At 43.6% G+C, this 12,198-nt stretch overlaps 1 protein-coding gene across 11 annotated transcripts in view; it reads left to right on the top strand.

The window, feature by feature from the left end:
- The first annotated feature begins 323 nt into the window (after positions 1-323).
- Positions 324-12,198, top strand: part of FLVCR2 (FLVCR heme transporter 2) — a 69,252-nt gene continuing 57,377 nt past the window's right edge. For all 11 annotated transcript variants that reach the window (XR_006102633.1, XR_006102637.1, XM_042455934.1 and 8 more), the window contains exon 1: positions 324-1,283. Coding sequence is in view for 9 of the 11 variants with exons in the window: in XM_042455934.1 (XP_042311868.1) it covers positions 690-1,283 (594 nt within the window). In the remaining 2 variants the exon portion in view is untranslated. The remainder of the gene's footprint in view (positions 1,284-12,198) is intronic.

A 12,198-nucleotide genomic window follows, 5' to 3' on the forward strand; every position in this document is an offset into this window, starting at 1 on the left:
CTAAAACGTATTCTCTAGAAGAATACTTCATAAGCCTAGAAGCTCTGTCACCCAAGAGGCACATTTAATGGTGATGATAATACTAATAGCAATATGCACCTGAGGAAGTAGCCTGAAGCCTAGGGAAGCTCCTGCTGCCACTGTCTTCCTTTCAGTGAGCCTCTCCCTGCGAACTGCTTCCAGAGACCAACAGGGCTATGTCTCTCTCGCTGGATTTTGGGAGGGAGGAGGGGGCGTTGGCCAGCCCTTGGCGGCCAATCAGGGCCCAGAGGTGGGAGGGGAGCAACGCCTCCTCCTCCTCCTCAGGTAGCTGCTCTGGGGAAGCGGCGGCGGGCTGCCGGGCGACGTGTCCCTGGTGGGGGGCGGAGAGGCCCGTCACGTGCCGGAGAGGGAGGGAGGCCAGAGGAATAAAAGGTGGGCCAGGTGGCCTTCCAAGAGGGAGGCATGCGGTGCGACCAAAGCCGCCGAGGGAAGGGGTCCAGCTGGGGAGCCTTGAGCGCTGGCCTCTGCAGAGAGGGTCTAGGGCCCCTCTGGTCTTCCAGGGCTTTTGGACTGCAACTCCCAGAAGCCCCTAGCCAGCTGGGCTAGCCCTTAAGGATTCTGGGAGCTGGAGTCCCAAGCCTCCGGAGGACGAGGCGGACTGGAGCAAAGTTTGGGCAAGAGGCGTCTGTCTGGGGAGCCAGCCTCGCATGCCGCCACCTCCTGCTCCTGCTCCTGCTCCCTCGGGGGCCATGGTGAGTGAGGGCCCCCAGCCGCGGGAGAAGGGCCCGGCGGAGGAGCCCCAGCAGGCCAAGCCGGAGCTGGAGGAGGCGGGCGGGCGGCCGGAGGAGGAGGGGGCCCCGGCGGTACGGCTGAGCTGGCGGCGCTGGCCGACGGTGCTGCTCTTCAGCGCCTACTCCTTCTGCAACGCCTTCCAGTGGATCCAGTACGGCAGCATCAACTCCATCGTCTCGGGCTTCTACGGGGTGAGCCCCTTCGCCGTGGACTGGCTCTCCATGTGCTACATGCTGGCCTACATCCCGCTGCTCTTCCCGGTGGCCTGGCTCCTGGACCGCAAGGGCCTCCGCCTGATCGCCCTGGCCGGCTCGGCCCTCAACTGCCTGGGCGCCTGGGTCAAGACCGGCAGCGCCCGGCCCCAGCTCTTCGGGGTCACCCTCCTGGGCCAGGTCCTCTGCTCCCTGGCCCAGGTCTTCATCCTCGGCATGCCCTCCCGCATCGCCTCCGTCTGGTTCGGCCCCAAGGAGGTCTCCAGCGCCTGCGCCCTCGCCGTCTTCGGAAACCAGGTGGAGACCCCGGGGCTTCTTCCTTTGGCTCCAGGTTTTATCCCGCCTTGGCACCCAAGGCGGCTTACATATATTCCCTCTAGCCCCCCATCTTGATCACTTCCTTTTTTCTCCTGGGAAACCCATGAGGGCTTTATTTTATTTTAATCCTTATGAAGTTTTATCAGATAACAAACTTGTAAACCATACGGAGAACAGACCTTGGAATGAGCTTTCCTAGACTGGGCCTATTTCCTCAGCTGCAGATGAGGAAGTCGATCGAAAGCTTATCCTCAGGGGAGAATTAAAAGGCTAGCCATCTTGATCACTACATGCATCTGAGGAAGTAGACTGAAGCCTACAAAAGCTCATTCATGCTGCCATCTTCTTTCTTTCAATGAGTCTCAATGGTGCTACAAGATCTCTCTACATACTTTATTACTTTCAGTCACTAAAGAGGGGAGAGGGATCCTGTAGCACCTTTGAGACTTAACTGCACCAAAGACGTTGAAGCATGAGCTTTCCTAGGATTGGTCTGCTTCCTCCCCTGCATCTGAGGGAGTAGTCCAAAGGCGTATTCCACACTGCAGAATTAAAAGAAGGCTACCCGCTTTGAGACCGCTTTAGCTGCCCTGGCTCAGTGGTAGGGAATCCTGGGAATTGTAGTTTATTGTGGCACCAGAGCTCCCTGACAGAGAAGGTTCAATGTCTCACAAAATTACAGTTTCCTGAATTTCCTAGCGTTGAGCCAGGGCAGTTCAGGTGGTCTCAAACTGGATTATTTCTGCAGTGTATTTTACACCTTAAAATCACTTAAGACGCAAATTCAAAGATACAGCTGTGTTAGTCTATACAGTTGTTATGTAGACAGTATGATATTAGCTGAAAGAAAGAAATTGGCAGCATGAGCTTTCTTAGACTTGAACCTTCTTCCCCAAATGTATCTGAGGAAGTAGACTTGAGTCTACAAAAGTTCATGCTGCCAACTTCTTTCTTTCAGTTAGTCTCAAAGGGGCTACAAGATCTCTACATTAAGAGAGGAGAGGGATTTATAGTACCTTTGAGACTAACTGCAGTCCAAACACAGTGCTGAATACCACACCAAACTAGGCCATAACTCTATCCTACAGAAATCCGGGATTTGTAGTCTGTTGAGACTACATCTACCAGCTTGGTAGATGAAGGGAATGCTGTGGATATAGTATATCTTGATTTCAGTAAGGCTTTTGACAAGGTTTCCCATGACATTCTTGCAAACAAGCTTGTAAAAGGTGGGCTAGACAAGGTAACTGTTACATGGATTTGTAACTGGTTGACCGGCCGAACCCAAAGGGTGCTCAACAATGGCTCCTTTTCATCCTGGAGAGAAGTGACCAGTGGGGTCCCACAGGGCTCTGTCCTGGGCCCAGTGCTATTCAACATCTTTATCAATGACCTGGATGACAGAATTGGGAGCATACTTATCAAATTTGCAGATGACACCAAATTAGGAGGAATAGTTAATACTCCAGAGGACAGGATCAAGATTCAAAATGATCTGAATAGACTAGAAAACTGGGCCAAAGCTAACAAAATGAAATTCAACACAGAGAAATGTAAGGTACTGCACTTAGGGAGGAAAAATGAAATGCACAGATATAGGATGGGGGACACCTGACTGAATGAAACTACATGTGAAAGGGATCTAGAAGTCCAAGTAGACCACAAGTTGAATATGAGTCAACAGTGTGATGCGGCAGCTAAAAAGGCCAATGCAATTTTAGGTTGCATCAATAAAAGTATAGTGTCTAGATCAAGAGAAGTAATAGTGCCACTATATTCTGCTCTGGTCAGGCCCCACCTGGAATACTGTGTCCAGTTCTGGGCACCACAATTTTAAAAGGATGTGGAGAAACTGGAGTGTATCCAAAGGAGGGCGACTAAAATGGTGAAGGGTCTGGAAACCATGTCCTATGAAGAAGGACTTAGGGAGCTGGGGATGTTTAGTCTGGAGAAGAGAAGGTTAAGAGATGATATGATAGCCCTGTTGAAATACTTAAAGGGATGTCATATTGAGGAGGGAGCAAGCTTGTTTTCTGCTGCTCCAAAGAACAGGACCTGGAACAATGAATGCAAGCTCCAGGAAAAGAGATTCCACCTCAACATTAGGAGGAACTTCCTGACAGTAAGAGCTGTCCAACAGTGGAACAAACTCCCTCGGTGGAGTGGAGTCTCCTTTCTTAGAGGTCTTTAAGCAGAGGCTGGATGGCCATCTGTCAGGGATGCTTTGATTGGGATTTCCTGCATGGCAGAAAGGGTTGGACTGGATGGCCCTTGCGGTCTCTTCCAACTCTATGATTCTATGAGACACCAGAGTTCTATAACAGACCAGGCTGAATACCTCTCCAGTACCTCCCAGGATTCAGAGGGTAGACTCATAGCCGTTAAAGTGGTGTCAAACTGCTTTAATTCTGCAGTGTGAATACACCCTTGGTCTACTTACTCAGATGAGATACTTCACAGAAGTAGACCAAGCCTACAAAAGCTTATGCTACAACTTCTTTCACTCAGTTTAGTTTCAGATGTGCTACAAGATCCCTTTGCATATTTGTACTCAAGACTAACAAGGCTATTTTTATGAATTCTGTTAAGATAGGAGAGAAAGTGTTAGGGAGGAGAGGAAAGAAGGAATTCCCTGGTTTTGGAAAGTGCATCCTTAAAAGCTGAGCGGGGCTTGGTTAAGGAAATAATTAGAGTGTATCCTTACAATCAGGCTGAAGTCCTGAATGGATAAGAGGGGACATATTTGTGAAGTAGATACAACAAGAAAAAAAGACGAGAAACCTTTGGCACTGGCATTGTAGAATGGCTTGGGACCCCATATCTGTCCTGCCTATTTTGAACTATACTTCTCATCTCCTCAACTGTTGGGAAAGCTTGCTGGGGATGATGGGTAGTCCACTCCAGTAACATCTGGATGACCTTTGGTTTTCCATCCCTTCGTTACAGGGAAATGACACACTATAAGATGTATTCCTGTATGGCAGGGTGTTGGACTGGATGGCTCTTGTGATCTCTTCCAACTCTATGAAAACTTCATTCTTTGGACATAAATGTTTGTCATGGGAATGTTATTCACTAGTATCTCTTCACTTCAAAAATGCTGCTGCATTTAGTGTGTATGATAAGAAAAAGACAAATGATTGAAGACATGGTTAAGTGTCAGGTACAGGTATATGTCTACAGAGAAGAAAATAATTTAATGGGGAAAGGTGTTTAGGATGAGAAAGAAGCCATTTCACAGTAAGGTTAGACTGGCACTCTCCTCACTCTCTTTCTGCATACAGGTGAAGAAAACCTTATTCTTTCAACAGTCCTTTCGAGGACTTGAGTCTACACGGCTCATCCTGCTGAATCAATGTGCTGGATTTTCTATTTGTTATTTTTGTTGTGCTCTTTTAATGGTTTATGTTTTGAACTAGCTTTCATTCTTTTTGGAAAATTTGATTACTTTTTAACTTTTGTATTTCTTGAATATGTAAGTTTGTGGGGGTATTAAATCAGTTTTAAGCTGCCTTGAGTCCCAAACAGGGTAAAGGCTGGGATATAAATAAATATTATAATAATTATAATGCAAGTAATAATCATAATAAGGCAATGATAATTACGATAATTACAGTAAGGCAAAACAATTCTGTTAGACTATTTAATCATGCTAATAATGGTAACTCTGTGGAAATTGCCTTTGATGCAACACAGTCAGAGTTTTAGGGTACAGCCCTCAAGAAATTAAATGTTCACTACATGTACAAATGTTTACTAGAGACGGTTATACTTCTATGTATTGTACGCCCACATTTTCTTGGCTCAGCAAGTCTCAGCTAGAGCTTCTCTGAGAGCAAAGCCCACTTTTAAAATGAGTTTGTTCACTACAGATTACCTGCCAGCATGATGAGAGGCTCATTTGGGAAGTTGCCTTAAGCTGTACAGCGGGCACATGATGCCTTTCTGGGCTTACCGTATGTGATTCACTAGGACAGTCAGAAAGCTACCAGCAGAAACCACAGCTAGGATCCCTGCCTTGAGTCTAATGACATCAATTCTTCCCTGTACCTCTCAAATGCAATCCAGTTGCTCCTTGCACCTCCCAAAGTCCAGTTGAAACAAAGCATGAAACATCTACAGTTATGCCAACTCAACATGTGAAAGGAGTTACAAAGCCTAAGAACAGCCACTGAGAAAGCCCTCTCCTACATTTGCACCGAATGTGCCTGTGAAAATGGTAGGACAGAGAGAAATTGTAAAATATGGTCAGGTTCATAAGAGGGAATGCAGTCCTTCAAATATCTGTTGTTCACATCACTACAATACTAAGGTCCTAGTTTTAAATATTAGTCCATGCATGTTTGTTTTGTTGTAAGCTAAACTGATGTAACTGAGAATTTATTTCCAGTTAGCATGCTATGTTTCTTGAAAGAAAATTAAAAAAGGGCTACTTTGTAATACCAGTAACTTGCGTTTGGTGAGCCTTTGCACTGGATATCAAAGCACAGGGATTATACACGGTGTCTGAAAATTATATTCAGTTCTATTTATAATTTCAATTCTATATACAATTTAAATTGTAAAGATAATGTTTCAACACTCTATTTTAGAAATCTTACAAAACTAATGTGTCCCTTCTCTTTATTCTCTTACCAAGCTTGCTACTTTCTAGTTGTCGTGCGGCTCAAAAATATTACTGCATTTTACATCTATCTTATTATTTGGCTTTTTTACATCCTAAATCAGGATATTGCTATAGTTTCAGATATGTGAATTGAATATGGTAGGCTAAAATGAATTGCACTCTAGCTTCTGTACCCCTTTAGAAAATGCTTACTATTATGTCTCTTCACTATTGAAAGTCTGAATGTGGTGAGGTTTCAGCTGTGAGATTGCTGGTATTCCAGAGGCTTGTAGCTCATGTTTTATTTCTTTTATACACGCATTGGAGGCAGTAGGGATGTGTCTGGTACAGTCAACCCTCCTTATCCACAGATATTTTATCCATGGATTCAAGTATCCACAGCTTGAAAATAATTTTAAAAAACTATAAATTCCAAATAGCAAACTTTGATTTTCCATTTTATATGAGGAACACCATTTTGCTATGCCATTGTCTGTAATGGGATTTGAGTATCCATGGATTTTGGTATCCATGGGGGTCCTGGAACCAAACCCCAGCAGATAACAAGGACCAACTGTAGTTGTACTACATCTTATCTAGAACATGTTACAGACTTCAGAACTCTTACATTTCATGATTGCTGTGGTACACAGAAGTCAGTACCATGTTGCTTATCCACACTGCAGAATTATAGCAGTTTGATACCACTTTAAGTACCTTGGCTCCATCCTATGGAATCCTGAGAATTTGTAGTTTTATGAGGGACTTAGAATTCTCTAGTACACTCCCCCAAACTACAGGTTTTCACAACTACAAATCCCAGGATCCCATAGGATGAACTCATGCCAGTTAAAGTGGAACCAAAGTGGGATCAAACTGCTAAAACTGGGCAGCATGGACATACTCAGTATATGTTAAACAGTTCTGATATAAATGTAATGATGAAGAGTTCCAGGCTCTTATCAGGGATGGGAAGACTGTGGCTATCCAGCTGTTTTGGCCAACAACTCCCAACAATCTAACCAGCATAATCAATGAGGAGAGATGACAGGAGTAGCAGCCTGAGAGCATCTGGAGGGCCACAGTTGTCCACCATTCTTGTCTTACAGATTTAAGAAGAGGGCAGTACAAATGCACACCAACTGTCAACTGAGATAAGTTGCCTCTACCTAAAGGGAACTTGTAGCATCCTTGAGACTGTCTGAGAGAGAAAAATTGGTATTGTAAGCTTTTGTAGATTTAAGTCTACTTCATCAGATACACTCCATGCATCTGATGTAGATTTAAGTCTATGAAAGCTTATGCTAACAACTTGTTTGAGTCCCTTTGAGAGAAGACCCCTTTGTATGGCTATGTCGCTGAATGTTTCTACCTAAGGAACAGCACTCACAAGTGCTGCTGTTGCATTTTCAGTTCCTCTTTATAGCAAAATCTCCTAGCTTTGCAAATTCCATCTGAGTTGATTTCAGAGCTAAGTAAGCAGTTGAACAATTCCCTGTTAGATTTCTGTCTAAACAAACCCACACTCAGTAGTAGGTCAAATGTGGGAAGTCAACTATGGGGGCTTTCAGTCTGCTGAGTTCAAAAGTGGGATCCCTACTTTGCCAGAAGAGGATGTAAGTTCCTGTAATGTTTGCAGGGGTTGAGCCTTAAGGCTTGACCAGTTTGTTGGTGCTGTTTCATAGAATATTATAAATAGAATAATAGAATCATAGAGTTGGAAGAGACCACAAGGGCCATCCAGTCCAACCCCCTGCCATGCAGGAAATCACAATCAAAGCATCCCTGACAGATGGTCATCCAGGCTCTGCTTAAAGGAAGGAGACTCCACCACTCTCCGAGGGAGTGTGTTCCACCATCGGACAGCCCTTACTGTCAGGAAGTTCCTCCTAATGTTGAGGTGCCTTCAAGTTGCTTATTGACTTATGATGATCTCATGAATTTCATAGAGTTTTCTTAGGCAAGGAATACTCAGAAGTAGTTTTGACAATTCCTTCCTCTGAAATCTAGCCTACAGGGTCTACTATGCTTTCAAAACATTTATTTGGGATTGAGGCTAAATTAAGATATGCTACATCTTCAAACTATGTCAGATTTAAGGGTTGCCACAGTATTACTTAATAATTTTTTAGTATTTTTAGTGTTGTTTTAGTATTTATTTTTATTTAAATGTCCCTCATAATATGAATTTCTGAAACGAGGATGGAGCAAGCTTGTTTTCTGCTGCTCCAATGAACAGGACATGAAACAATGGATGCAAGATACAGGAAAAGGGATTGCATCTAAATATTAAGAGGAACTTCCTGACAGTACATGTTGTTTGACAGTGGAACACATTCCCTCAGAGACTTATGGAGTCTCCTTCCTTGGAGGTTTTTAAACAGAAGCCAGATGGCCATCTGTTGGGGGTGCTTTGATTGTAAGTTCCTGTATGGCAGGGGGTTAGACTGGATGGCCCTAGTGGTCTCTTCCAACTCTATGATTCTATATGTCTTATTATGTTTCTCTGTAAATCCAGCATTGTTGCCATGCGGCTTACCACATGCTATCTTCCCTTATCTGTGTCCTTGATACATGGTGGCTGTGAATTCCTCTTCACTGGCTGAGCTAATCCCACTTTCCTTTTTTTAAATTGATCAGCTTTCCTGACTGTTCTGGGGATCAAAAGTCTACATATAGATCAGAAGTTATATATGAAAGACAACTAGTACTTGGGCACTCATCTGGACTAGGATATGTATTTGGCAATGGCAGGAGACAGATTTCTTGACTAAACTGAACTGGCACAGGGTTTTGCAATAGCATGTAGTCCCAAGAAATAATAAATATACATTTTAATAGATGTAAATAAAGGTGACCAAGAGACAGTAATGCTTAACCTTTGTACAGTGCTTTCAAATGTTCATTGTGGTTCACATATATTATCTAGCTGTAATCTTTGCAATAGCCCTGTAAAGCAAATCATTATTATCTCTCATATGGCAGAATTGGGGCAGAGAGAGAATTAAAGCTGACAGAGCGGCTTACCTGCCGGTGCATCCTGTCAAAGGGCCTTTACTACACACAATCCAATGGCAGCATGCAGCTACTCAGCCTTTCCCTTCTCTGATTTTCTTTGCTATGAAAAAACAAAAAGACAGAAAAAATAGAGAAACACGGGACAACTGCTAAGTGAGCACTACATTGTCTGGACTTTCCTCCAACTTCCATGAATAAAGCACTTTAATTTCACAGTAAAAGCTTCATCTGGAAACACAGAAAGATGGTGTCTTGTGAGCACATGCCACAGGCAAAAATTTAGCTAGAAACACCTGTCCTCACTAACTCTCACTATAGAGGTGATTAGCAATGGGTGATAGGGAGGGATGTACTATGGAGAGTAACTTGAGAGAATGTGAATGCATTGATTCCTTCGGAGTGGCCACAGGAATGTACTTCAATTAACAAAGTACAATCCTCCCTCCGTTTTCATGGGGGATCCATTCCAGCCCCCCCCCCCCCCGAAAAAACAAAAAACACACATATTCAAGCCCTATTTACTTGAATGGAAGCACGCTCTCCTGAAGGCGTGCAAGTGTGCACGACAGGCATGCGCCCCATTTTAATCCCCTCCATTCACCGCCCGTAAATAGTTAAGGGGTGCAGATAGAGTGAGGAATGTAGATTTGTTATTGGACATTACTACTTTAAAAGAAAATTGGTCCCGGAGGCAGAAGTAACATGGAAAGAAGAGGATAAGGTTTCAAGGATATTTTCTTGTACCAGCCTCTGTTTTTCACATGCTTCCCACTCTGGTGGCCAAACTTAAAGATTTATTTTTCAACATGGTGTGGGTAGCAGTTGAGGATGACTTACCTGTTTTCCCATTTCCTCTCTGTTTTGCTGTTCATGTATGCTCAGTACAGGATTCTGGAGGCAGCTGGTGTTTACCTTGCCTGTTGTAGACAGGCATATATAGCTACAATGGGATTAGCTAGAGTAGAATCTTCCTCTTTCCCAGATCAAGCTTCATTGCATTTTTTTACTGCAGACACACTGCTGCAATCTAGCAGTTGTGCTTCTCCAGCCCTCTTTTACCTTGTCCCAATGCAGATGTTGTTAAAAAATACAGCTAGACAGAAGACAAAGTAGAAAAGGTGTGGCTGGGATTGTGTAAAATGACTTTGCAAAAAATAAATAAAAGAAGTTCTGGGCACCACAATTCAAAAAGGACATTGAGAAACTGGAGCGTGTCCAAAGGAGGGCGACTAAAATGGTGAAAGGTCTGGAAACCTTGCCCTATGAGGAACAACTCGGGGAGCTGGGGATGTTTAGCCTGGAGAAGAGAAGGTTAAGAGGTGATATGATAGCCCTGTTTAAATATTTGAAAGGATGTCATATTGAGGAGGGAGCAAGCTTGTTTTCTGCTGCTCCAGAGAACAGGACCCGGAACAATGGATGCAAGCTACAGGAAAAGAGATTCCACCTCAACATTAGGAGGAACTTCCTGACAGTAAGGGCTGCTCGACAGTGGAACACACTCCCTCGGAGTGTAGTGGAGTCTCCTTCCTTGGAGGTCTTTAAGCAGAGGCTAGATGGCCATCTGCTGGGGATGCTTTGATTTGTATTTCCTGCATGGCAGGGGGTTGGACTGGATGGCCCTTGTGGTCTCTTCCAACTCTTCTTAGAATTCTATGATTCCATGAAGAAGAAATTTTTGGTTAGACATCTGGAATAAAATTCTGTTTGTGTGCCACAGTGAATAATGTCCTTGGTTTAGGAGTATAAGTGGAACTTACAAACATGCAATTCTGTATTATTTCCCCCTTCTCTTATCCAAGGACTATTCTGTATCTTCACATTTGTTTCTGGCCTAGTCTAATTGTACATACAGTGCCATGTAAACTGCCTTGATCGAAGGAACGGCGGTATATAAATAAAGACTCACTCATTCATTCATTTATTCATGTAGCTATTGGATACCCACCTGGGGCACACAAATTTGTTTTGCTGTACCTGCTCTGTGAATCGTTGAATCTGAAGAGACCACAAGGGCCATCCAATCCAACTCCTGTTGCACAGCAATATCCAATCAAAGCACCTAACAGATGGCCATCCAGCCTCTGTTCAAAAACCTCCAAAGAAGGAGATTCTACCACATTCAGAGGCAGTGTGTTCCACTGTTATGCAGCTCTTACCATCAGGAAGTTTTTCCTAATCTTTAGATGGACTTTGCAAACATTTTAACATTCTTATTTAATTCTTTTTTAAAAAAATCTTATTACTGTAACCCTGGAAAGGTTGTGTGGCAGCTATTATTTCAGCATCAGTGGGGACAAAAACAACATTCCTAGGAGGAGTTTGCTTGCAGTGATACAGATTAGAATCTTGAGAACTGGTTGTGATGAAAAGTTATGTGGTTTGTGCTGTTCTTCAGAGGCAGCAAGACCAACTAGAACAGTACCTGTTCCTGGAACATTGGCAGGGGATTACTACTAGTCCCTAGGGTTGCTAGAGTAAAAACTATAGAGGAATTCTGGCTCCACAGAAGAAAAAATTTCAGCAGGTGCTGCATGTCCTGTAGATAATAAGCAGCACCTACTCAAATTCCACACAGTTATTAATGGTACAGTTTTCACTTTAGCAATCTTACCAGTGCCCCACACGAGATAGTTTGCAATACATTGAGCTACAGTTCATAATAATATTTCACCAAAGTTAGAAATTGTCAGTGGAATGTAGAGGACAGCTTGGGAATGTTCAGTTTTGGGTGTCTCTAGCCGTGCTATAGTAGAATTCTGGGAATTGTTGCCCTCGAAAAGCAACTCTCCCAAATTCTAAGATAGAGTTTCTGCAAAGACATGGATGTTTCTTTTTCTCTGGATGAGAGGATGGTGTGTGGACAGAAAGTGGAGATAGTGGAGAGGTAAACTTAGGGAAAACCCTGTGATAAGTTCACTCTAGGGTGGCCACAAGTTGGAAACAACATGAAGGCACACAACAAAACAACAAGGACAGGGAGCTGGAGCTGAAGGTGTCCCTGACATTGGAAGGTATGCTGGCCTATCAACCAGTTTGGCAATTGCTGAAGGAGACCATAATAGCCATATGTGACAGGACCAAATCCTCCTGCAGAATTTCTTTTCCATCTTAGTCTACATTTGAATATTCTAATTACAGGAGACACAGCAAATGTGGCCTCTGGCTTTTAATTACTTTTTAAGGTTCTCAGGCCAAACTGGAGGGTGTGTCATGTCAAGGCAAAGATGTGGCTTCTGCAAAAGTTACTGGCTTTTTAAAACTAGATGT

Source organism: Sceloporus undulatus, chromosome 1 (genome assembly GCF_019175285.1).
Source record: "Sceloporus undulatus isolate JIND9_A2432 ecotype Alabama chromosome 1, SceUnd_v1.1, whole genome shotgun sequence".
Lineage (NCBI taxonomy): Eukaryota > Metazoa > Chordata > Lepidosauria > Squamata > Phrynosomatidae > Sceloporus > Sceloporus undulatus.